This window comes from Macaca nemestrina, chromosome 20 (assembly GCF_043159975.1).
Source record: "Macaca nemestrina isolate mMacNem1 chromosome 20, mMacNem.hap1, whole genome shotgun sequence".
Classification (NCBI taxonomy): Eukaryota; Metazoa; Chordata; class Mammalia; order Primates; family Cercopithecidae; genus Macaca; species Macaca nemestrina.
The window spans coordinates 7,113,257-7,137,415 of record NC_092144.1 but is presented as its reverse complement, the minus strand read 5'-3'; the positions used below and the strand labels follow the sequence as shown (position 1 = coordinate 7,137,415).

At 51.7% G+C, this 24,159-nt stretch overlaps 1 protein-coding gene across 11 annotated transcripts; it reads right to left on the bottom strand.

The window, feature by feature from the left end:
* Positions 1 to 1,720: 1,720 nt before the first annotated feature.
* On the bottom strand, positions 1,721 to 19,435 carry SAXO5 (stabilizer of axonemal microtubules 5). Of its 11 annotated transcripts, XM_071086553.1 has the most exons (12): positions 19,189 to 19,429; positions 18,827 to 18,990; positions 17,488 to 18,075; positions 15,097 to 15,690; positions 12,142 to 12,245; positions 11,955 to 12,055; positions 10,940 to 11,052; positions 10,750 to 10,859; positions 10,265 to 10,466; positions 9,320 to 9,405; positions 6,847 to 6,959; positions 1,721 to 2,117 (listed from the first exon to the last, which is right to left on the bottom strand). In XM_071086553.1, the coding sequence occupies exons 4-11, from the start codon at positions 15,671 to 15,673 to the stop codon at positions 6,855 to 6,857; spliced, it is 1,398 nt and encodes a 465-aa protein (XP_070942654.1). In that variant the 5' UTR covers positions 15,674 to 15,690; positions 17,488 to 18,075; positions 18,827 to 18,990; positions 19,189 to 19,429; the 3' UTR covers positions 1,721 to 2,117; positions 6,847 to 6,854. The 11 variants fall into 11 exon arrangements, with proteins under 11 accessions (XP_070942654.1, XP_070942652.1, XP_070942650.1 ...); XM_071086548.1 differs by lacking the exons at positions 1,721 to 2,117; positions 6,847 to 6,959 and adding an exon at positions 7,349 to 7,635 and having other exon boundaries at positions 19,189 to 19,426; XM_071086546.1 differs by lacking the exons at positions 1,721 to 2,117; positions 6,847 to 6,959; positions 9,320 to 9,405 and adding an exon at positions 6,972 to 7,635 and having other exon boundaries at positions 17,480 to 18,075; positions 19,189 to 19,433.
* Positions 19,436 to 24,159: the final 4,724 nt, after the last annotated feature.

The following is a 24,159-nucleotide window of genomic DNA, read 5'->3' as shown; positions in this document are numbered from 1 at the left end:
TCCTCCTTATAGAGACACCCTATGGTTCCTTCTTCCTTCCTGAACCTTCTAGATGTGTGTTGGACTCATAGCCTGAGACCTGCTTTCCATCTTTCCGCAGAGCCCATAGCAGATCTGAGAGATTGGAGATAACTTCAATTGGATTATGCCCCTAGTTCCTTATCCTGCCACTTCCTGGATGATCCCATTACAAATACTTGTGATGACATCTGTTGTTTCTTTGGCTTAGAATCTAACAGTACTTTCTTTTCCTTTGTGGAGTCCCCTCCACTACTCCAAATGGACATATGTCTAACACCCCTTCCCAGTCCCATGTGATCTGGACTCTAATCAAAGGGCCCCATCCCCTGGCCATAATAATTAGGTATGGGGGCCGGGCGCGGTGGCTCAAGCCTGTAATCCCAGCACTTTGGGAGGCCGAGACGGGCGGATCACGAGGTCAGCAGATCGAGACCATCCTGGCTAACACGGTGAAACCCCGTCTCTACTAAAAAAATACAAAAAACTAGCCGGGCGAGGTGGCGGCGCCTGTAGTCCCAGCTACTCGGGAGGCTGAGGCAGGAGAATGGCGTGAACCCGGGAGGCGGAGCTTGCAGTGAGCTGAGATCCGGCCACTGCACCCCAGCCCGGGCGACAGAGCAAGACTCCGTCTCAAAAAAAAAAAAAAAAAAAAAAAAAAAAAAAAAAAAAAAAAAAAAAATTAGGTATGGGATGAAAAGGTGACATTGGAGGTTCTCATTCTACCTCTGGGATTATGAGCCACAAGGAGCTCATTCTGTCTGCAGTCACCTTCCCCAGTTGTTCAAAAGAACAGTCTGCAGACTGAGGCCAATATGCACCAAGATGTACAAGTAAGAGTCAGAGAGATAGCTCTGGCTATATTTGTTGAGCTCCTGGATATAGCTGTACCTGAAGCCAGAGAACTCATTCTTTCCTGTACCACAAACCCACAAATATTCTGGGTGTTTGAGCTAGTTTTAGTGGATGTCTGTTTCTTGCATCCGTGACAGTCTTGACTAATTTAGGAATTATTACCTGGAAAGGAAAGAGTAATAAAAAAAAATCTTAAAAATAAAACCTAAAAATGTGGAACCAACTAAAGGAAGATGGGGTAGAGAGAGCCAGGATTGCCACACACATGGACTATAAAGTGAACAGGGCACCTTAGATTATGTAATGCACAACCTGTCTAGATGTACACAGGGGCTATGTAAAAGAGCTTTTCCCCCAGAAAACTACAGTTATGTGGAAGAAAACCAGCTGATTAAATTGTTGCCTGGCCAGGCGCGGTGGCTGACACCTGTAATCCCAGCACTTTGGGAGGCTGAGATGGGCGGATCGCTGAGGTCAGGAGTTTGAGACCACCCTGGCCAACATGGTGAAACCCCATCTCTACTAAAAATACAAAATTAGCCGGGCATGGTGGCAGGTGCCTGTAATCCTAGCTACTCAGGAGGCCGAGGCAGGGGAATCACTTGAACCTGGGAGGTGGAGATTTCAGTGAGCCGAGATCGTGCCACTGTACTCCAGCCTGGGCGACAGAGCAAGACTCCATCTCAAAAATAAAAAATAAATAAATAAATAGTAACCTATTTTATCATGGAACTCTAACCATGTGTCTCCTAAGGACCAGAATATTGGAATATAGGGAAGCTTTCTTTCTTTTTTAGAGACAGGGTCTCATTGTGTCACCCAGGCTGGAGTGCAGTGACACAATCGTAGCTCACTGCAGCCTTGAACTCCTGGGTTCAAGCCATCCTCCCACCTCAGCATCCTGAGTAGCTGGGACTACAGACGAGTAGCTGGGGACTCAGCCTCCTGAATAACTGGGACTACAGCCACCATGCCTGCCTATTATTATTATTTTATTTGTAGAGATAGGGTCTCACTATGTTGCCCTGGCTGGTCTCGAACTCCTGGCTTCAGCAATCCTTCCAACTTGCTGGGACTGCAGGTGTGAGCTACCATGCCTGGCCTGGGGCCTGGAGCAGCTTTCATGCAATCTTCAGCAAAGTCTTGCAAGAAAGACACAAGTTTCTGGAATGTGTTCCTTCTCAAAGCAGAGACTCATCTGCTTCATCTTGTGAGATTGTCAGAGCTGAATTTTCTGTTCTGGGCTAAAAGACGAGGCAGATGATGAGGTGGAAGATAAGACTGGGATTATGGGAGAACATCTGACACCCTAAGCTACTCCCAAACACTGAACATTCCTTGTCTACAAAGCTGACGATCACTCTCACTGGGAAGAGCCTATTAGCTGAGCTAATCCACCCTCCAGATTGCAACCTGGGGCAGGACACAGATCTGTCCTTAGGAGACACAGTCAGTTAAGTTTGGGCTCCAGCGCCGAGATCCTGACTGGATTTGGGGAACTAAATAACCTAGGGGTGGGCTCCTGAGCTGGCCAAGCCAATCACAATATTGTTTTCCTCTAGGCACAGTGATTGGTCCACAACTGGGTGTGTGATTCAAATGGGCCAATCGGCCTGTTCCTTAAATTCCAATATGGGTCCCAGTGTGGTGGCTCACGCTTGTAATCCCAGCACTTTGGGAGACTGACCAGCCTGGCCAACATGGTGAAATCCCGTCTTTAATAAAAATACAAAAATTAGCCGGGCATGATGGTGCATGCCTGTAATCCCAGCTACTTGGGAGGCTGATGCAGGAGAATCACTTGAACCCGGGAGGTGGAGGTTGCAGTGAGCCATGATTGCAGCACTGCACTCCAGCCTGGGTGACAGAGTGAGACTCTGTCTCAAAAAAACAAAACAAAACAAAACAAAAACAAAAAACTCAATAGAGGGAGCATGTTGGAAAGACCCTGCCCTTCTCTAGGGGATTTAATCATTAGCATTGGTAAATACTACCAACATCTTCCTTTGCTGTTGTTTGGAGGGACACAGGACTGAGAGATGGCCAGGGAGACACAGTCCTGATGCAAAATGCCTGATATTAGACCCAATTCCAGACTCAGACTTTCTTGTTTCTGTGTGTGTGTGTGTGTGTGTGTGTGTGTGTATTATTTTTGAGACAGGATCTTGCTCAGTTGCCCAGGCTGGAGTGCAGTGATAATAGCTCACTGCAGCCTCAATCTTCTGGGCTCAAACAATCCTCCCACCTCAGCCTCCCAAGTAGCTGAGACTACAGGTGCATGCCACCATGCCCAGCTAATTTTCTAAATTATTTTTAGTGGAGATGAGATCTCACTATGTTGCCCAGGCTGGTCTTGAACTTCTGAGTTCAAGTGATCTTCCCGCCCCAGCCTCCCAAAGTGTTGGGATCGCAGGCACGAGCCACCATGTCTGGCTTTTTTCTAAATCAATAAAATTCCTTTTTTTCACTTGAGTCAGATAGAGCTTGGTTTCTGTCGCTTGCAACAAAATGATATAAGACATTAACACGGCCGGGCGCGGTGGCTCAAGCCTGTAATCCCAGCACTTTGGGAGGCCGAGACGGGTGGATCACGAGGTCAGGAGATCGAGACCATCCTGGCTAACACGGTGAAACCCCGTCTCTACTAAAAATACAAGAAAATTAGCCGGGCGAGGTGGCGGGCGCCTGTAGTCCCTGCTACTCGGGAGGCTGAGGCAGGAGAATGGCGTGAACCCGGGGGGCGGAGCTTGCAGTGAGCCGAGATCGCGCCACTGCACTCCAGCCTGGGGCACAGAGCAAGACTCCGTCTCAAAAAAAAAAAAAAAAAAAAGACATTAACACATTTAGTCACCATTCATTGAGCTGCAGCCAAGTGCCAGGCCCTCTTCTGAGCATGGTACATGCACCTTTTATTTAATTCCTGTATATACTCTTTGAAACGGGAACTATTGGCATTCCCATTTTACAGAGAGGGAAAGTGAGGGTCAGGGTATATTCCTGCCTAAGGACAGAAAGGCAGGTCTGAATTCTGCTGCTGGGTGATGCTTTCCATTGAGAAAGTTGTTTTCCTTTAAAAATTAATCTTGGTGACCAGGCACGATGGCTCATGCCTGTAATCCCAGCACTTTGGAAGCCGAGGCAGGCAGATCACGAGGTCAGGAGTTCAAGACCAGCCTGAGCAATATGGTAAAGCCCCGTCTCTACTAAAAATACAAAAATTAGCCAGGCACAGTGGCGGGCACCTGTAATTCCAGCTGTTTGGGAGGCTGAGGCAGGAGAATCGCTTGAACCCAGGAGGCGGAGGTTGCAGTGAATTGAGATTGCACCATTGCTTTCCAGGCTGGGTGGCAAGAGCAAGACTCCATTTTGGGAAAAAAAAAAAAAAAAAAGAAAAAACTTAGTTTCTCACATTCAATTCTATATTAGTCTTAATCCCTAGGCTTTTTGGGGGAGGAAGGGGGCGAGTGGAATATAGGAGGTTAGTCATAAATCCATAAAATACATCCAGAATCATCCTGATGTAGTGTCTTTCCCCAAGGATTAAACATTTCCAGTACAGTTTCTGTTCTTCCCTGGCAAGCCATCCTAGGGCTGGTCATTTTCATTGTTAGAAAACGCTTCAAGTTGTGCTGAAATCCAGCTCTTTTTAACAGCTATGGACTGTTTTCCTCTAATGCCTAAGGCTGTTTTCAACTATTCCAGGCCAGGCACAGTGGCTCACGCCTTTAATCCCAACACTTTGGGAGGCCGAGATGGGTGGATCACTAAGTCAGGAGATCAAGATCATCCTGGCTAACACAGTGAAACCCCATCTCTTAAAACAAAACAAAACAAAACAAAACAAAACAAAACAAAAATTAGCCGGGTGTGGTGGTGGGCGCCTGTAGTCCCAGCTACTGGGGAGGCTGAGGCAGGAGAATGGCATGAACCCGGGAGGTAGAGCTTGCAGTGAGCTGAGATCATGACACTGCACTCCAGCCTGGGTGACAGAGCAAGACTCTGTCTGAAAATAAATAAATAAATAAATAACAAATAAATAAACCATTCCTGGCATGAGGCAGGAAGATAATCCCACAACTAGAGCTACATAGAACTTAAGACCAAATAAACATTCTGAGCTTCCCAGCAGGCAAGGCAAAAAGAGAAAACCTTTCTGTTCTAGTAGTCTGGTCACTAGGCAGACCAGCTTCATCAGAAGAGGATGAGCTTATTGCAGTGATTTCCAACCAGGGCAATTCTTTCCCATCCGGAAGATATTTGGCAATATTTGGGACATTTTGTTACAAGTGGGAGGGAGAGGTACTACTGGCATTTAGTGGGTAGAGGACAAGGATGGCACTAAATATCCTACAATGCACAGGAGAGCCTCCAATAAAGAATGATCTAAGACATCAATAGATGACAAGCCCTGGTTTATCCTGAAGTAACTCAGAAGAGCATGATGCCAAATATCTTTAGAGGACATATTCTTTTTTTTTTTTTTTTTTTTTTTTTTTTTTTTTTTGAGACGGAGTCTCACGCTGTTGCCCAGGCTGGAGTGCAGTGGCGCGATCTCGGCTCACTGCAAGCTCCGCCTCCTGGGTTCACGCCATTCTCCTGCCTCAGCCTCCGGAGTAGCTAGGACTACAGGCGCCCGCCACCGCGCCCGGCTAACTTTTTGTATTTTTAGTAGAGACGGGGTTTCACTGTGGTCTCGATCTCCTGACCTTGTGATCCGCCCGCCTCGGCCTCCCAAAGTGCTGGGATTACAGGCTTGAGCCACCGCGCCCGGCCTAGAGGACATATTCTACAGCCGGCAGATTCTTGCATGTCAACGTGGATACCATGTGTGGTCCAAAGGGTCATCTTGTCCCTACAGGATGCAAAGCTTGATTCCCTCCTGCCTTTCTTGCAGAAATGACAACCTGGCCTAGAAGAACTGATGCCAACCAGGAAAGGGCTCCTGGGCAGGGTTGAGATTGGCTCAACCTCATGGTTCATTGGATTGGGGTCCTTGGTCTTTGGAGGTTTGATTCTCGGTTCAGGAAAGCCATATTCACTCCTTGAAACTGGACATTCAACAGCCCACAGAGGCAGGCACCTTACCCCAGACAGACCTTACCCCAGACAGACCTTTCTCCTCACCACGCCCTGGACCTTCAAGGTCAGGCGCTGTCCAAGGTACTGGTCCTTACTAAGCCCTGTCACTCACTTGTTGCAGAGCCCCATCACATCCTCCTCCTTTTGACCCTTTACATTTTGTCTCTGGCTGAACACTCACCCCCTTGGACCTGGTAATGTCTTGATGGCTTTTGTCAATTTGCCTCTGGACTCTGCTCTGACCTGGGGGCCAGTTTCCCAGACAGTCAGTGCCCCATTCGGTCTCTAGTCTCTGCCCATGATGGAAGAAACTGCTGGGCTATTGTCAACTGTGTCCACTCCTCCATGTCCTCTACAGGCCACACCCAGTGTCCCCACCATTGAAAGCTTTTTCCCCACACCCTGGCCTTCCCCACTTTCATCCTCAGAAGGGGAGCTTTCCCTCCACGACCCCAGCCCCATGCACTGAAAAGTGTGGACATTTCTCATGTTTAACAGTCTCATGGGAGAGTTGCTACTTATCCCCGTTTCATAGATGAGCAAATTGAGGCTCAGCAGGGTTAGGTGACTTGCCCAAACTACTCTCCAGGACATGGAGGAGTCCGGGTTTGGACTATGTCCATCCAGCCCCCACAGGGATCTATGTTTTCAAGCACACACATCAATATCTCTGTTCAGCACTACAACTTTTTTCATTTTGTCTTTTTTTGAGACAGAGTTCTTGCTCTGTTGCCCTGACCGGAGTGCAGTAGTGCAATCATATAGCTCACTGTAGCATCAAATTTCTGGGCTTAAGTCATTCTCCCACCTCAGCCTCCTGAGTAGCTGGGACTACAAGCATGTACCCCCATGCCTGGCTTTTTAAAATTTTTATTTATTTATTTACTTACTTACTTGCTTACTTATTTATTGAGATGTAGTCTTGCTCTGCTGCCCAGGCTGGAGTTCAGTGGTGTGATCTCACTGCAACCTCCGCCTCCCAGGTTCAAGTGATTCCGTGCTTTAGCCTGTTGAGTAGCTAAGATTACAGACATGTGCCACCACGTCTGGTTAATTTTTGTATTTTAGTAGAGATAGGGTTTCATCATGTTGGCCAGGTTGGTGTCGAACTCCTGATCTCAGGTGATCCGCTCGCCTTGGCCTCCCAAAATGCTGGGATTATAAGTGTGAGCCACTGCGCCTGGCCAATTATTTTTTGTAGAAACAGGATCTCCCTATGTTGCCCAGGCTGATCTCAAACTCCTGGGCTCAAGCAATCCTCCCATCTCAGCCTCCCAAAGTGTTGGGGTTACAGGTGTGAGCCACCGTGTCCAGCCTTGACTCCATACTCTTCATGGCAACGCAGCAACAATGGAGTCATCCTTTCCTGTGCAGTCCCTTCCCCCAGCCCCCACCCACCCAAGCATCCTCTGGACTGGCTGACTGATGGGGAAGAGTGGAATGTTGCCAAGGTGGCATTTATTACTGGCTGGGGCACGGGTACATAGGGGGCTGGGGAGCCCGAGGGTCTATCTTCTCCCTGCAGCCGTGCTGGTGAGGCGTGCCCAGGGGCACGAAGCCCTCCTGAGGATTTTTCAGTCTCAGGGCTGCTGGACCCTGATACTTGAAAGGAAATTCGTCCTTGTATTGGGTTGAGAAGAAGCGCAGTCCACCCAGTGGGGGCTCCATGTGACTGTACTTGCACTGTGGAGTCAGGGTGGACAGCATGGCAGGGCAGCCTGGGAGGTGGCTGACCCACCCTGTCCACCCCAGGATCTCCAGGCCTAATGAGTCAGGGGCTGGGGCCAGGCAGGACAGGCTAGTTGGTCAGTGCAGAGCCAATGTCTGACGAAGTAGGATGGTTAAGACTGGGTAAGAGAGGATAGGGAAAGGGGCAAGGCTATGACCAGAAGGGTGGAGTTATGCAAGGGTAGGACATGGCTACGAAGGGGCCGAATTGTCCAGGGGTGGAGTTTGGGCTCTGGTCAATTTGGGGTGGGATTTAGCCCTTCAGGAGGTGAAGCCAGGGGAAGGGTGGGGCCGGTTAGGGGCAGAGCCAGAGCATCAAAGGCTGGGGAGGTTGAACCCTGGGGAGAGGTGGATAAAAAGGGCCCCAGGCGAGGCTGAATAAGGAGCTGGATAAGAAGCTGGAGAGTAACCAGGGGTGTCCCTGGAAGGACTCCAGGGCTGGGGTGCTCCTCGGTGGCTCTGAATTAACCCTTGTCTTGGGTATAACAGTGGTGGTGGTGCAAAGATGCCCCTGAGCTGACCTGGACATGACCCTGGGGAGTGAGCTAGGGATTATCTCTATTTTTTTTTCCTTTTTTTGAGGCAGAGTCTTGCTCTGTTGCCCAGCCTAGAGTGCAATGGCACGATCTTGGCTCACTGCAACCTCCGCCTCCCCAGTTCAAGTAATTCTTTTTTTTTTTTCTTTTTGAGACGGAGTCTAGCTCTGTTGCCCAGGCTGGAGTGCAGTGGCCGGATCTCAGCTCACTGCAAGCCCCGCCTCCCGGGTTCACGCCATTCTCCTGCCTCAGCCTCCCGAGTAGCTGGGAGTACAGGTGCCCGCCACCTCGCCCGGCTAATTTTTTTTGTATTTTAGTAGAGACGGGGTTTCACCGTGTTAGCCAGGATGGTCTCGATCTCCTGAACTCGTGATCCGCCCGTCTCGGCCTCCCAAAGTGCTGGGATTACAGGCTTGAGCCACCGCGCCCGGCCCAGTTCAAGTAATTCTGTCTCAGCCTTCCGAGTAGCTGGGATTACAGGCATGCACCACCATGCCCGGCTAATTTTTGTATTTTTAGTAGAGACGGGGTTTCACCATGTTGGCCAGGCTGGTCTCAAACTCCTGACTTCAGGAGATCCGCCTGCTTTGGCCTCCCAAAGCGCTGGGATTACAGGCGTGAACCACCGCACCCGGTGAAGCTAGGGATGATCTTGAGGCTAAAGGGATATTAAGATGCCCCCGGCCGGGCAAGGTGGCTCAAGCCTGTATTCCCAGCACTTTGGGAGGCTGAGACGGGTGGATCACGAGGTCAAGAGATCGAGACCATCCTGGCTAACATGGTGAAACCCCGTCTCTACTAAAAAATACAAAAAAACTAGCCAGGCAAGGTGGTGGGCCCCTGTAGTCCCAGCTACTCGGGAGGCTGAGGCAGGAGAATGGCGTGAACCCGGGAGGCGGAGCTCGCAGTGAGCTGAGATCCGGCCACTGCACTCCAGCCTGGGCAACCGAGCGAGACTTCGTCTCAAAAAAAAAAAAAAAGGTGCCCCCGAGCCTGGATGGTCACTAACTCTGAGGCTGGGTGACAGCATAGTCTTCCTGAGACAACTCTACACCCATGTGGGGGTTGCCTAATGATGGGTGGCTCCCCTCCCGCTCCCTCACCCGCTGTAGCATCTCTTCAGTCACCAGGGCCGGAGCTGTTCCGTGTGGCTTCAGCATCTTCTGGTTCATGGTTAAAAAATCGAATTCTGGAGATTCAGGTTAGGGAGGCTGAGTGAGGGCTATGGGCAGAGGCGGGGCTGAGGGTGTGGTGAAGTTCAAGGGAAGGGTTCAAGAGCCAAGCCAGGCTGATGTTGACCAGGGGAGAAGAAAGGATTAGGAGAGGGGAGGAGGGAGGAGCCAAATAAGGAGGGAGGAGCCAGAGGAAGGGGGAGGAGCTTGGGAAGAGGGAGGAGCTGAGGAAGAGGGAGGAGGTGGGAGAGGAGGGAGGAGCCAGGGGAGGAGGGAGGAGCTAGAGGAAGGGGGAGGAGCTGGGGAAGAGGGAGGAACTGGGAAACAGGGAGGAGCTAGGAAAGAGGAAGGAGCCGAGAAGGGAGGAGCCAGAGGAAGGGGGAGGAGCTTGGGAAGAGGGAGGAGCTGGGGGAGGAGGGAGGAGCTAGGGGAAGAGCCAGGAGCTAGGGCACAGGGCTAAGAAGATCAGGGGTGGGACCCGTCCAGATGAGTCTGGGGGCAGGGCCACGCAGGGCTGGCTGGCGGGTCAGGGGCGGAGCCAGAGTCTGACAATCGAGGAGGAGTTAAGACTGGATAAGAGAGGATGGAGAAGGGGCGGGGCCATGTCCAGAAGGATGGAGTTATGAAGGGGAGAGGTATGACATGAAGGGGAGAGGTATGACATGAAGGGGCGGGATTATCCAGGGGCAGAGTTGTGGTTCTGGTCAATTGGGGGTGGGATTTAGCCTTACGGGGGTGAAACCAGGGGGAGGGGAGGGCTGGTTAGGGGCGGGGCCCGAGCAGTGGCAGGGGGCGAGGCTTCCAGGGCTGGGGCTTCCTGGGGCGGGGCTTCCCGGGGCGGGGCTCTATGGGGCGGGGCTTCCCGGGAGCGCTCACCGCCGGTCCCCTGCGGCAGGTTGCTCGGCTGCAAGTGGAGGTTGGGCGCTTTCTGCACCTGCCTCCACTCGGAGGGGCAGTAGTCAGAGCCCATGGTGGTCTTGAAGAAGCATCTGAGTAGCTTTGGCTCCCCTAGGGTCACGTGACTCTGTAGTTTCTCGTGAGGCACGTGGCGGCTGGGTGGCTGTGTCGCGGGTGGCGGCTGTAGGACCACATGGCATTTGAAAGCTCCGGCGTCCGAGAGGTCCCCGGGCCCGGGATCGGGAGGGAGGAGGTGGGCTCTGTGTGACCTTGAACAGCTCCCTCGCCCTTTCTGGGCCCCACCGAGGATCGGAGTGGTTAATGACTCGCCCTAGATCACTCAAGTACATCCAGGAGATTCCTGCATACATATCAAGCTCATTCCCCCTTTGGGACTTCTGCACCTGCTATTTGCTCTGTCTGGGAAACCCTTTCGCTGCCGCCTTTTCGCTCTTCCTGCTCACCTGGACGTAGAAGTACTGCATGAAGGTGTCCAGACTGCCGGGGCCGGGGCACCAATTTCCTTTCAGGATGTGCGACTCCGGAGTCTGATCGTGGTGAAGAACAAAAGGTTCTGCCAGGAGCCGAACAGGTGCAGAGCTGCCCTGGGAGGCTGCGGTGGGAGGCGGGGCGGGGCGGGCCGCAGGCTCTCACCTGGCTCCCGGGCATAGAAGTGCTCGGCCTTGGTGGTTCTGTCGTGAAAGAGGCCGTCACCAGGACGGATATTTACATAGTGGATGTGGGCTGCGGCCTGGGCCTTGTCATACCTGCATGTAATGTATTATTCTATCAAGAACAAGGTAAAGTGAGCCGGCGCGGTGGCTCACCCCTGTAATCCCAGCACTTTGGGAGGCTGAGGTGGGTGGATTGCCTGAGGTCAGGCCTTTGAGACCAGCCTGGCAAAAATGGTGAAACCCCATCTCTACTAAAAATACCAAATTAGCTGGGCATGGTGGCACGTGCCTGTAATTCCAGCTACTCGGGAGGCTGAGGCAGGAGAATCGCTTGAACCCGGGAGGCGGAGTTTGCAGTGAGCTGAGATCATGCCACTGCACTCAAGCCTGGGCAACAGAGCAAGACTCCGTCTCAAAAAAAAAAAAAAAAAAAGAAGAAGAAGAAGAAGGTAAAGTGGATCCATCTGAGGCCTTGTAACCTCCAGAAACGGGGAGGGGATCAGGGTTTCCTAATGACCAAGCCATGGGGCTCTAATAATGGGAGACCTGGCACAATAGTGCACCTTGGCTACCAGTGACATAGACCTCAAAGGCAGAGTATTGGTCCTAAAGCCCTAAGGGGCTCATACCACATGCTACTGAAAGCCAATTGTCCCATCTGGGTGGGAAGGCAGTGCCCTCCCCACTTTTTTTTTTTTTCGAGATGGAGTCTTGCTCTGTCGAACAGGTTGGAGGGCAGTGGTACAATCTTGGCTCACTGCAGCCTCCGCCTCCCAGGTTCAAGGGATTCTCTTGCCTCAGCCTCCCGAGTAGCTGGGATTACAGGTGCCCACCATTACACCCGGCTAATTTTTGTATTTTTAGTAGAGACGAGGTTTCACCATATTGGCCAGGCTGGTCTCGAACTCCTGACCTCATGATCCGCCTGCCTCAGCCTCCCAAAGTGCTGCGATTACAGGCATGAGCCACTGTGCCCGGCAATGGCCCCTTTATACCTATCTTCAGGCAGACCCTGGGGCCTGTAGGCCTGTTTCTGCTCCGAACACATCGATCCATAGCTGATCTTGCAGTCTCCCAGCTCCACTGTAGAGGAGGCCTGTGGGCAGACAGGGATAGGAAGGCCCAAACCACCCAGCCCCCAATTCTGCCCCCACCTGCAGCCCCAACACAGCCTCAATTTACCCTCTTACACATCAAGGCAGGTGGGCCTGGCAGGGCCTGGAACTGTCTTTGGTAGGAAGTCCCATCTTGTCTCATGTAGTCCCACTTGAGGGTGTTGGGGCCTCCTTAGGATAGGCAAGAGGGGAGAGAGAAAAGAAGAGAGAGAGAAAGGGAGGGGGAGGGGGAGAGAGAGAGAGAGAGACAGAGAGACAGAGAGAGATTGAGATTCTCTGCCATCTCAAGCCCTCTGGAAGGAATTCTAATTTTTGCCTGGGAAGGGCAGCTGGGCCATTCTGAACAGTGTAGACTGAGAGCTGTCTGGCAAACACCAAAGAATAAAAATAGAATAAGTTATACTAAAAGCCAGGGGTAATGGCCCATGCCTGTAATCCCAGCTATTCAGGTGGCTGAAGTGGGAAGATGGGCTTGAGCCCAGGAGCTGGAGACCAGCCTGGGCAACATAGCAAGACCCTCATCTCTAAAAAATAATGATAAATTTAAAAATACAGCCAGGTGCGGTGGCTCATGCCTGTAATCCCAGCACTTTGGGAGGCCAAGGTAGGTGGATCGCCTGAGGTCAGGAGTTCAAGAGCAATCTGACCAATATGGTGAAATCCCATCTCTACCAAAAATATAAAAATTAGCCGGGTGTGTTGGCATATGCCTGTAGTCCCAGCTACTCAGGAGACTGAGACAGAATAGTTTGAACCCGGGAGGCAGAGGCTGCAGTGAGCCGAGATCACGCCACTGCACTCCAGCCTGGGTCACAGAGTGAGATTCCATCTCAAAACACACACACACACACACACACACACACACACACACACACACACACACACAATAAAAAAACAAAAAAATCCCGATAATATCTACCAAGGACTATATTGAGCCACGCATAGGTTAAGTGCATTGCATCTTCTTCCAGGACCTAGCATCTCTCTCTCTCTCTCTTTTTTTTTTTTTTTTTTTTGGAGACCGAGTCTCGCTTTGTGGCCCAGGCTGGAGTGCAGTGGCACAATCTCGACTCATTGCAACCTCCGCCTCCCAGGTTCAAGCGATTCTCCTGCCTCAGTCTCCCAAATAGCTGGAATTACAGGTACGCACCACTAAATTTTTGTATTTTTAGTAGAGATGGGGTTTCACCACATTGGCCAGGCTGGTCTCCAACTCCTGGCCTCAAGTGGTCCACCTGCCTCAGCTTCCCAAAGTGCTGGGATCACAGGCGTGAGCCATCGTGCCCGGTCGCACCTTCTTGGACCTGGTATTATTTCTCTTATGTTACAGTCTCCTTGAGGCTCAGAGAGGTTAAGCAACTTACCAGAAACCACAGACACTAGGAACTACAACTAAATGTCAAATCAGGGTTTGACAATCCCTGAGGCCATCTGAGGGACATCTGACCAGTAACGTTCACCAGAAGGGTTCCTGGAGTCACAGAATTGGAAAATCACACGAATGGTGGCTACTCTTTGTTGGGTGCTCTCTGCACCAGACACACCATACACATTCAGCTTTACCAGCTCCTGTGAATTGGGCCCTGTGATCGCACCCATTTTGTAGATGGGGAAATTGAGGCTTGGAGAGGTCAACTCGCTCAGTCTCACACAGCTACTAAGGTGGTAAGGCTGGGGGATGTGGGGAGGAGGGTGTGCAGATGGAAAACTTAGCTGATTTGTCTGACCCCAAACTGGCATTCATGACTTCTGCCAACCACGCACCACTCTGGATAGATTCAGAGGATATGTCCACCCTCCTGATGCTGAAACTGACGCTCAAGGTGGTTCCAGGGTTTCTGAGGCTTGGTGTGATTGACATTTGGGGCTGGCTAATTCTCTGCTGTGGGGGCTACCCTGTCTGTGGGAGGATACTTGGCAGCGTCTCTGGCCTCTACCCGCTGTCTGCTGGTAGCACCTCTGTCTGTCTTTTTAAATTGTATTTTGTGAGGGCTGGGCTCGTTGGCTCATGCCTGTAATCCCAGCACTTTGGGAGGTCGAGGCGGGTAGATTGCTTGAGCCCAGGAGTTCAAGACCTGCCAGGGCAACATAGTTAGACTGCATCTCTACAAATAAGTACAAAAAATTAGCTGGGCCTGATGACAAGTATGTCTGCAGTCCCAGCTGCCTGGGAGGCCGAGGTGGGATGATCGCTTGAGCTGGGCAGATCCAGTCTGTGTGAGCTGAGACTGTGCCACTGTGCTCCAGCCTGGGTGACAGAGAGAGAGACTTTCTAAAAAAATTTATATATACATACACATTATATATAATATGTGTATATATACATTATATATATAATGTATATATATAAAATTTATATATATTTGTAGACATGGGTCTTGCTATGTTGCCTGGGCAGGTCTCCAATTCTGGCCTCAAGAGATCCTCCTGCCTGGGCCTCCCAAAGCACTGGCACTACAGGCGTGAGCCACTGCGCATGGCCTCGGCCCCCCACCGAGTCTTCCTTCCTGCCTGCCTGCCTGCCTGCCTGCCTGCCTTCCTTCCTTCCTTCCTTCCTTCCTTCCTTCCTTCCTTCCTCCCTCTCTCTCTCTCTCTTTCTTTCAGATGGAGACTTGCTCTGTCTCCCAGGCTGGAGTGCAGCAGTACAATCTCGGTTCACCGCAACTTCTGCCTCCTGGGATCAAGCAATTCTCCTGCCTCAGCCTCCCAAGTAGCTGGGATTACAGGCACCCGCCACCGCGCCCTACTAATTGTTGTATTTTAGTAGAGACGGGGTTCCTCCACATTGGCCAGGCTGGTCTCGAACTCTTGACTTCAAGCGATCCACCCACCTTGGCCTCCCAAAGTGCTGAGATTACAGGTTTGAGCCACCGCGCTTGGCCACCCCTCAAGTCTTGACCATCAAAAGTGTTTCCAGACATTGCCAAATGTTCCCTGGGGGAAGGGGAATGAAGAGTCCTTGCCCCTCTTTGAGAACCATTGGGTGAAGCAAATCGCCCTCTCAGTCCGGGTGCGCGCTCACCGAGGTGGCGACTGGGCGCGCGAGGCTGCGGGCGCGCGTCGTGGGGTGGAAAGAGCGCCTGGTGCGTGGTGGGCGGGATGCGCAACTTGTCGCGGTCGCCGGGCGGTAGGGAGTCGCGGTCGAAGATGAGGCGCGCGCCGCGGATCCGCTCTCGGGCGCGCGCCGGCAGCTCGGGCCAGACGTAGGCGGCGCGCGCGTTGGAGAGGCCGATCCCGGCGTGCGCGTCCTCGTGCAGGTGCAAGTTGCTGGCCTGCATGGCGAGCGTGCGTTCCCGCGCCTGCGCTTGCAGCAGCTCCCACGGCGGCGTCGACGGCGGCGGGAACGCGCGGCGCGCCTCCGACACGCGCTCTTCCCGGTCCCAGCGCGGGTCCGTTGGGAAAAGCAGCGCGGGCGGCGGCTGCAGGCTCGGCGGCTCCCGGGTGGCCGTCGGGTAGGCGAAGTCCCGGTGCGACGTGGTGTGCATGGTACCCTCGTGCAGCCGCAGGTCGGGCCCCAGCGAGAAGTGTGAGGCCTTGAGGAAGTCCTGCTGGGACATCGGGCATGGGCGCGGGCACGGCAGGAGGGCGCCTGCGGCCATCGCGGGACACCAGCCACCTGCGAGAGGGTGGAGATGAGGGACTGAGCAAGTGGCCAGCGGGGCACTTGCCTTTGACTCCTGCCTTTGACTCCTTTCTGCTCGCCAAGCACTGAGCTGGAGGCTGGGGACATCACGGGAAACTGGCACAGCCTCTGTGCCCTCCTCCAGCAAGAGCAGAGATAGAAATAATCATTCATGGCCGGGCTCGGGGGCTCACGCCTGTAATCCCAGCACTTTGGGAGAACCAAGGCGGGTGGATAACCTGAGGTCAGGAGTTCGAGACCAGCCTGGCCGACATGAGGAAACCCCATCTGTACTATAAATAAAAAAAATTAGCCCGGAGTGGTGGTGGCACCTGTAGTCCCAGCTACTCGGGAGGCTGAGGCAGGAGAATTGCTTGAACCCGGGAGGCAGAGATTGCAGTGAGCCGAGATTGTGCCATTGCACTGCAGCCTGGATGACAGAGCGAGGCTCCGTCTCAAAAAAGAAAGAAAGAAAGAAAGAAAAATCATTCATGTGGTGCCTAGTGTAGGCCTGGCACACAATAGGCACCACATAAATTGATTATTTCTGTCACTACTCTAGGCCTGGAGGCCAGCAGGGGTGAGGAACTAATAGTTCACAAAATAGACCTAGATCCCTGACTTTGTGGAATTGATAATGGGGCGGGAGATGACAGACAATAATGAAAAAATATAACAACAAAAATTGAAGAGTAGGTTAGAAGGTAATAGCCGGGTACTGTGGCTCACACCTGTAATCCAGGCACATTGAGAGGCCAGAGGGAGAGGATTGCTTGAGCCCGGGAGTTCAAGACCAGCCTGGGCAATATAGTGGGACCCGTCTCCCCCCCATCCCCCCCCACACACAAATTAGAAAAGTGTGGTGGGCTCAACCTCTTGGGCTCAAGCGGTCCTCTCACCTCAGTCTTCTGAGCATCTAGGACTATTGGTTTGCACCACCATGCATGGCCAATTGATTCCTTCCTTCCTTCCCTCCCTCCCTCCCTCCCTCCCTCCCTCCTTCCCTTCCTTCCTTCCTTTGAGACAGGGTTCTCGCTATGTTGCTCAGGCTGGTCTCAAACTCCTGGGCTCAAGCAATCCTTCTGCTTCAGCCTCCCAAAGTGCTGGGATTACAGGTGTGAGCCACCATGCCTGGCCAAGGGTAGGTTTTAACTACTGCTTCACAAAAGACGTTGAGGCTCAGGGAGGTGGTCATTTGCTTGAGGTTTGAACCCAGGGCGACTGATTCTAGAACTTGGAGAATTAACCACTGCATTCTACTGTATGTCTGATACGAGAACCCCGTCTTCTCACCCTCAGTCAGTTATCAAGGCCACGGTTTTCTCCTTCTTCCCCTCTGCGGACCCTTTTTTGTTCCTCTGCCTGACTCCAGCCCTGCACCCCAGCCACTGGCCATTTCTGCTTCTGCCACGCTCTTTCTCTCTCTCTCTCTCCTTCCTTCTTTCCTTCCTTCCTCCCTTCTCTCTTTCTTTTTTTTTCTTTTCTTTTTGAGACAGAGTCTCACTCTGTCTCCCAGGTTGGAGTCCAGTGGTGCGATCTCAGCTCACTGCAACCTCCACCTCCCCTGAATTCAACTGACTCTCCTGCCTCAGCCTCCCAAGTAGCTGGGATAACAGGTGCCTGCCACCACGCCCAGCTAAGTTTTGTATTTTTGGTAGAGATGGGGTTTCACCACATTGGTCAGGTTGGTCTCGAACTCCTGACCTTAAGTGCTCTGTCTGCCTCAGCCTCCCAAAGTGCTGGGATTACAGGTGTGAGCCACCATGCCCAGCCTGCCACACACTTTCTTACTGGTTTTCCTCTCCTCTGCAGTTGTCCTAGGTCCTGCCTATTGTCAATCTCTTCCTGTCTTCACACTTTTTGAGAGCTCTCTCCTCTGACCTTCAGCTTCGGACTCCAAGCCTTCCTGGACCCTCCGCCTCTGCTCAGCCACCTGGGACTTTTTTGCCTTTGCTTAGATCACAAGTGTCTCCCCTGGTCTCCTCTCTGTCTCCCTTGGAGACCAGCATTCCAAGTTCTCAGGCTCACCTCCTGCAGGAAGACCTCCCAGATCACTTCAACCCACAAAACCTGCTTACCTCTACCTCTTTAGAAAACATGGACCAGATGGGCACAGCGGCTCAGGCCTGTAATCTCAGCACTTTGGGAGGCCGAGGTGGGCGGATCTCCTGAGATTGGGAGTTCAAGACCAGCCAGACCAACATGGAGAAACCCCATCTCTACTAAAAATACAAAATTAGTCGGGTGTGGTGGCGCATGCCTGTAATCCCAGCTACTCCAGAGGCTGAGGCAGGAGAATAGCTTGAATCCGGGAGGCGGAGGTTGTGGTGAGCCGAGATTGCACCATTGCACTCCAGTCTGGGCAACAAGAGTGAAACTCTGTTTCCAAAAAAAAAAAAAAAAAGAAAGAAAGAAAAAAAAAGAAAGAAAGAAAAAGAAAAAAAAAAAAAAGAAAAAAATTACAAAAATTAGCCAGGCATGGTGGCATGCGCCTGTAATCCCAGCTACTTAGGAGGCTAAGGCAGGGGGACTGCTTGAACCTGGGTGGTAGAGGTTGCAGTGATCCGAGACCACACCACTGCACTCCAGCTTGGGTGACAGAGTGAGACACCATCACGAAAATAGAAAGAAAGAAAACATGGATGAAGAAGTGTGCGTGTTTTAATGAAACCACAATTTTTCAGTGTGTAAGTTTGCTCTTTTTTTTTTCTCAGCTCACTGCAACCTCTGCCTCCCAAGTTCAAGTGATTCTTCCACCTGAGCCTCCAGAGTAGCTGGGACTATAGGTGTCCACCACTATGCCTGGCCAATTTTTGTATTTTTAGTAGAGATGGGGTTTTGCCACGTTGGCCAGATTGGTCTCGAACTCCTAACCTCAGGTGATCCACCCACCTTGGCCTCCCAAAATGCTGGGATTACTGGTGTGAACCACCACGCCTGGCTGAGTTTGTAGCTTTTAGAATCAGTTTGCCACCTGAAATAGTTGAGAGTTGAATATGACCTCCAAAATGGGTCATCAGAGAATCCAGCAACTGAGATTACTAGCCAGGTAATGTTGGAATAAGTAATTAAGCTCCCATGAGCCTCAGTCTTCACCTCTGTACATCAGGGACAAGGACAGTGTTCCTACCTCAAGGGATGGCGTGTGAATCAATGAGTCTTAGAAAACGCACTTAGCGGCCGGGCGCGGTGGCTCAAGCCTGTAATCCCAGCACTTTGGGAGGCCGAGACGGGCGGATCACGAGGTCAGGAGATCGAGACCATCCTGGTTAACACGGTGAAACCCTGTCTCTACTAAAAAATACAAAAAATTAGCCGGGCGCGGTGGTGGGCGCCTGTAGTCCCAGCTACTTGGGAGGCTGAGACAGGAGAATGGCGTAAACCCGGGAGGCGGAGCTTGCAGTGAGCTGAGATCCGGCCACTGCACTCCAGCCCGGGCGACAGAGCGAGACTGTCTCAAAAAAAAAAAACAAAAACCAAACGAAAACGCACTTAGCTACAGACTAGATCTTTGGATCTCCCTCTGTCCCTGGTCTCTCAGAGGACCCTCATGTTCCTTCCCAAGCTGCATCGAAGTGTGGTCTGCCCTGTCCACTGTGATCCCAAGAACTTCCTTTGTGTAATGGTACTGTCACAATGACTACTCAGCACCTCTAGGGGCAGCCGGGAGGAAAATTACCAGTCAGGCTTGGTGCAAATCCTGCCTCCTGAGAGCTCCAGGAACCCAGGCAAGTAAATTGACTTCTTGGAGCCTCTGGGGGTTTTTTTTTTTTGGTTGGTTTCGTTTTTGAAGTAGGGTCTCGCTATGTTGTCCAGGCTGGACTTGAACTCCTGGGCTCAAGCGATCCTCTCGCCTCAGCCTCGCAAGTAGGTGGGTCTACAGGTGTGTGCCACTATGCCCAGCTAGAACTTAGGTTTTGTCATCTGCAAAAGGGGATTGATGATGGTAACCACTTCAGAAAGTGTCAGTGTTGAGGACTTGATGTAATAGGCTGCTGGTGTCCATTATTATTATCATCCTCTGAAATTTTTCTGTCCCTTTACCTTCTACACACCCCACACAGAATGGACCCACTCCCCTGAGTCACTGTACCTCTTAATATTATTCTAGGGCGCACAGATCTCCAAGGTGCCCTTTAAAGGGGACAGTCATCCCTCCCCTCCTCCCACAGCCAAAGACCACCGGCAATGTACTTGTGATTGAGCACATTCAAGCTTATTACTCATCAAAGAGAGAGAGACAGAGAGAGAAAGAGAGAGGGAGAGAGAGCTCGTACATGTCATAGGGCACGATGGGGGTCTCAGTAGGGAGGTGTTAGAAAGAACTTATTTTTTTTTTTTTTTTGAGACAGAGTTTAGCTCTTGTTGCCCAGGCTGGAGTACAATGGCGTGATCTCAGCTCACTGCAACCTCCACTTCCCGGGTTCAAGTGATTCTCCCGCCTCCGCCTCCCGAGTAGCTGGGATTACAGGCATGCACCACCACGCTGGGCTAATTTTGTATTTTTAGTAGAGATGGGGTTTCTCCATGTTGGTCAGGCTGGTCTTGAGCTCCCGACCTCAGGTGATCCACCCACCTCGGCCTCCCAAAGTGCTGGGATTATAGGCATGAGCCACCACGCCCGGCCAGAAAGCACTCATTATGGGATTTGCAGTTCTGCTTGGTGTTTTGGGGGCACAGCTTAAGGAAGTGGGGGTTTGGGTGGGATGAATTTCTTGGTTGGAAATTTTACTTTCTTTTTTTGAGATAAGTAGATAAAAACAAATAAAAGCAACACACAGGTGAGGCATGGTGGCTCACATTTGTAATCTCAACCTCCCAAAGTACCATCCAGAAAACGGCTGTTGTGGCTAGGTGCAGTGGTTCACACCAAGGCGGGTGGATCACTTGAGGTCAGGAGTTTGAGACCAGCCTGGCCAACATGGTGAAACCCCATCTCTACTGAAAATACAAAAATTAACTGGGTGTGGTGGCTCACGCCTGTAATCCCAGCACTTTGGGAGGCTGAGGTGGGCGGATCCCCTGAGGTCAGGAGTTTGAGGCCAGACTGGCCAACATGGTGAAACCCTGTCTCTACTAAAAATACAAAAAATAGCCGGGTGTGGTGGTGGGCACCTGTATTTCCAGCTACTCAGGAGGTCGAGGCAGGAGAATCTCTTGAATCCAGGTGGTGGAGGTTGCAATGAACCGAGATCATGCCACTGCACTCCAGCTTGGGCCACAGAGCAAAACTCTATCTCTTTTTTTTTTTTTCAGACGGAGTCTCACTCTGTCGCCCAGGCTAGAGTGCAGTGGCGCAATCTCTGCTCACTGCAGACTCCACCTCCCGGGTTTAAGCAATTCACCTGCCTCAGCCTCCCGAGTAGCTGGGATTATAGGTGCCCGCCACTGTGCCCGGCTAATTTTTGTATTTTTTTTTTTTTTTTGAGACGGAGTCTCGCTCTGTCGCCCAGGCTGGAGTGCAGTGGTCGGATCTCAGCTCACTGCAAGCTCCGCCTCCCGGGTTTACGCCATTCTCCTGCCTCAGCCTCCCGAGTAGCTGGGACTACAGGCGCCCGCCACCACACCCGGCTAATTTTTTTTTTGTATTTTTAGTAGAGACAGGGTTTCACCATGTTAGCCAGGATGGTCTCGATCTCCTGACCTTGTGATTCACCTGTCTTGGCCTCCCAAAGTGCTGGGATTACAGGCTTGAGCCACCGCGCCCGGCCTAATTTTTGTATTTTTTTAGTAGAGACGGGGTTTCACCATGTTGGCCAGGCTGGTGTCGAACTCCCGACCTCAGGTGATCCACCCGCCTCAGCCCCACAAAGTGTTAGGATTATAGGTGTGAGCCACTGTGCCCAGCCCCGCCCCCAAAAAAAAGAAAAGAAAAAAAAGCAAGGGAGGCCGAGTGCAGTGGCTCAGGCCTGTAATCCGAGCACTTTTGAGAGGCTGAAGTGGGAGGATTGCTTGAGCCCAGGTGTTTGAGACCAGCCTGGGCAACACAGTGAGACCCTATCTCTACAAAAAATTAAAAAGCCAGGTGTGGTGGCGCATGCCTGTACTCCCAGCTACTCAGGAGGCTGAGGTGGGAGGATTTTTTGAACCCAGGAGGTTGAGGTCACAGTGAGGGTGCAGTGAGCTATGATTCCACCACTGCACTCCAGCCTGGGCGACAGAGTGAGATTCTGTCTCAGGAACAAAAACAAAAGAGCAGCTAGGGAGAGAAGGAACTCTATTATTCAGCATCTCAGTCAGCTGTGTGAAGAAGTCAGAAAGAAGGAAGGAAGGAAGGAAGGAAGGAAGGAAGGAAGGAAGGAAGGAAGGAAGGAAGGAAGGAAGGAAGGAAGGAAGGAAGGAAGGGATTTGGGATCTGCAGTTCTGTTAGGTGTTTTGGGGGCACGGTTTTGGTGCAAATCCTGCCTCCTCAGAGCTCCAGGGAAGCTGGAAGGAAGGAAGGGAGGGAGGGAGGGAGGGGAAGGAAAAAGGAAAGAAGGAAGGAAGGAGGGAAGGAAGGAGGGGAGGAAGCAGGAAGGGGGAAGGAAGGAAGAAGGAAGGAAGGAGGGAAGGAGGGAGGAAAGGAGGGAGGGAGGGAAGGAAAGGAATTAAGAAAGAAAGAAGGAAGGAAGGAAGGAAGAAGGAAGGAAGGAAGGAGGGAGGCAGGGAGGGGAGGAAGCAGGAAGGGGGAGAAAGGAAGGAAGAAGGAAGGTAGGAAAGAGGGAAGGAGGGAGGGAGGGAAGGAAATGAATGAAGAAAGAAGGAAGGAAGGAAGGAAAGAAGTTGGAAGACTAAAGCTGTGCTTGGTAAGGAACAGCCGTCACTGGTATTAGCTGGCAGCAGAGGAGGTCCAGTTACTCTGATGGTGTGGACAGTGTTCGTGTTTTGCCTGTGTTCAGACATGATTACGGAGCAGGCTTGTTTTGTCTTGCTCTGCCACAGTCACAGAGTGGCCTTGTCTGATGTCGGCGTCATGTGAGATTGTTTATGTCCAGCAGGAGGACACCAGGGCCCTGCTTGGACTGCCAGGCCAGCTCCTAGCAACACCAAGGCCAGCTGTGAACACCAGGCCAGCTCCTGGGTCTGTTTCAAAGGTCGAGCTCAGACCTAGCCAGAGGGGGGACGCTGGGAGGGCTGGGCTGTGTCTGCAAAGCTCACTGCTGTATCTCTGTTGCCCAGAACAGGACCTGGCACACAGGAAGCACTCGGGCAAATGCACTGCGCTGTTCCAAGGCTGTTGGGCTCGAGAGGAGGGATCTGCTCATTCACGCAGCAGCAGGCTTTGCAGCCAGAAGCCTCTTCCCTCTGCATGTCTGCACCTTGGCTTTGGATTTTTTTTTTTTTTTTTTAACTTTTTTAGAGATGGGTCTTGCTGACGCCCAGGCTGGAGTGCATTGGCGTGATCTCGGTTCACTGCAACCTCCACCTCCTGGATTCAATTGATTCTTGTGCCTCAGCCTCCTGAGTAGCTGGGACCACAGGCACAGGCCACTGCAGCTGGCTTGGCTTGGGTTTTTCAGCTGCGAAAACAGTGACCTCCCGGCTGGGCGCAGTGGCTCATGCCTATAATCCCAGCACTTTGGGAGGCCGAGGTGGGCGGATTCCCCGAGGTCAGGAGTTTGAGACCAGCCTGGCCAACAGGGCGAAACCCCAGCTCTACTAAAAATATAAAATTAGCCAGGCACAGTGGTGGGTGTGCTGTAATCCCAGCTACTTGGGAGGCTGAGGCACGAGAATCGCTTGAACCTGGGAGGTGGAGGTTGCAGTGAGCTGAGATCGCCACTGCACTCCAGCCTAGGCAATAGAGTGAGACTCTGTCTCAAAACAAACAAACAAACAAACAAACAAACAAAAAGTTGGTTAACATCGTGAGTCATCAGGAAAAGGCAAAACAAAACCACAACGGGATACTACTGCACACCTACTACGATGGTTATCATAATCAAAAAAGGATGTTGCGAGGACGTGGCGAAACTGGAACCCTTGTGTAACGCTAGTGGGGATGGAAAATGATACCGTTACTGTGGGAAACAGTTGGGCAATTACTCAAAAAGTTCAACAGAGTTAGCAAATGACCCAGCAACCCCACTTCTAGGTATGGACCCAAAGGAACTGAATCCAGGGACTGCAACTACATATTCACGAATGTTTCTAGCTGTACTTATTCATGATCATTAAAAGGCAGAAACAGCCCACGCGTGCATAAACAAAATGTGGTCCATCCACATGGCGCAATGTTATACAGCTGCAAGTGGAATGAAATTCTGATACATACTGCAACTTAGATGAACCTCAACACCATTATGCTCAGCTGGGTGCGGTGGCTCACACCTATTATCCCAGCACTTTGGGAGGCCAAGGCAGGAGGATCCCTTGAGTCCAGGAGGTTGAAGCCTGGTGAACATAGCGAGACCCCATCTCTACAAAAGAAAAATTTTAAAAATTGCCCAGATGTGGTGGCGTGCACCTGTAGTCCCAGACAAT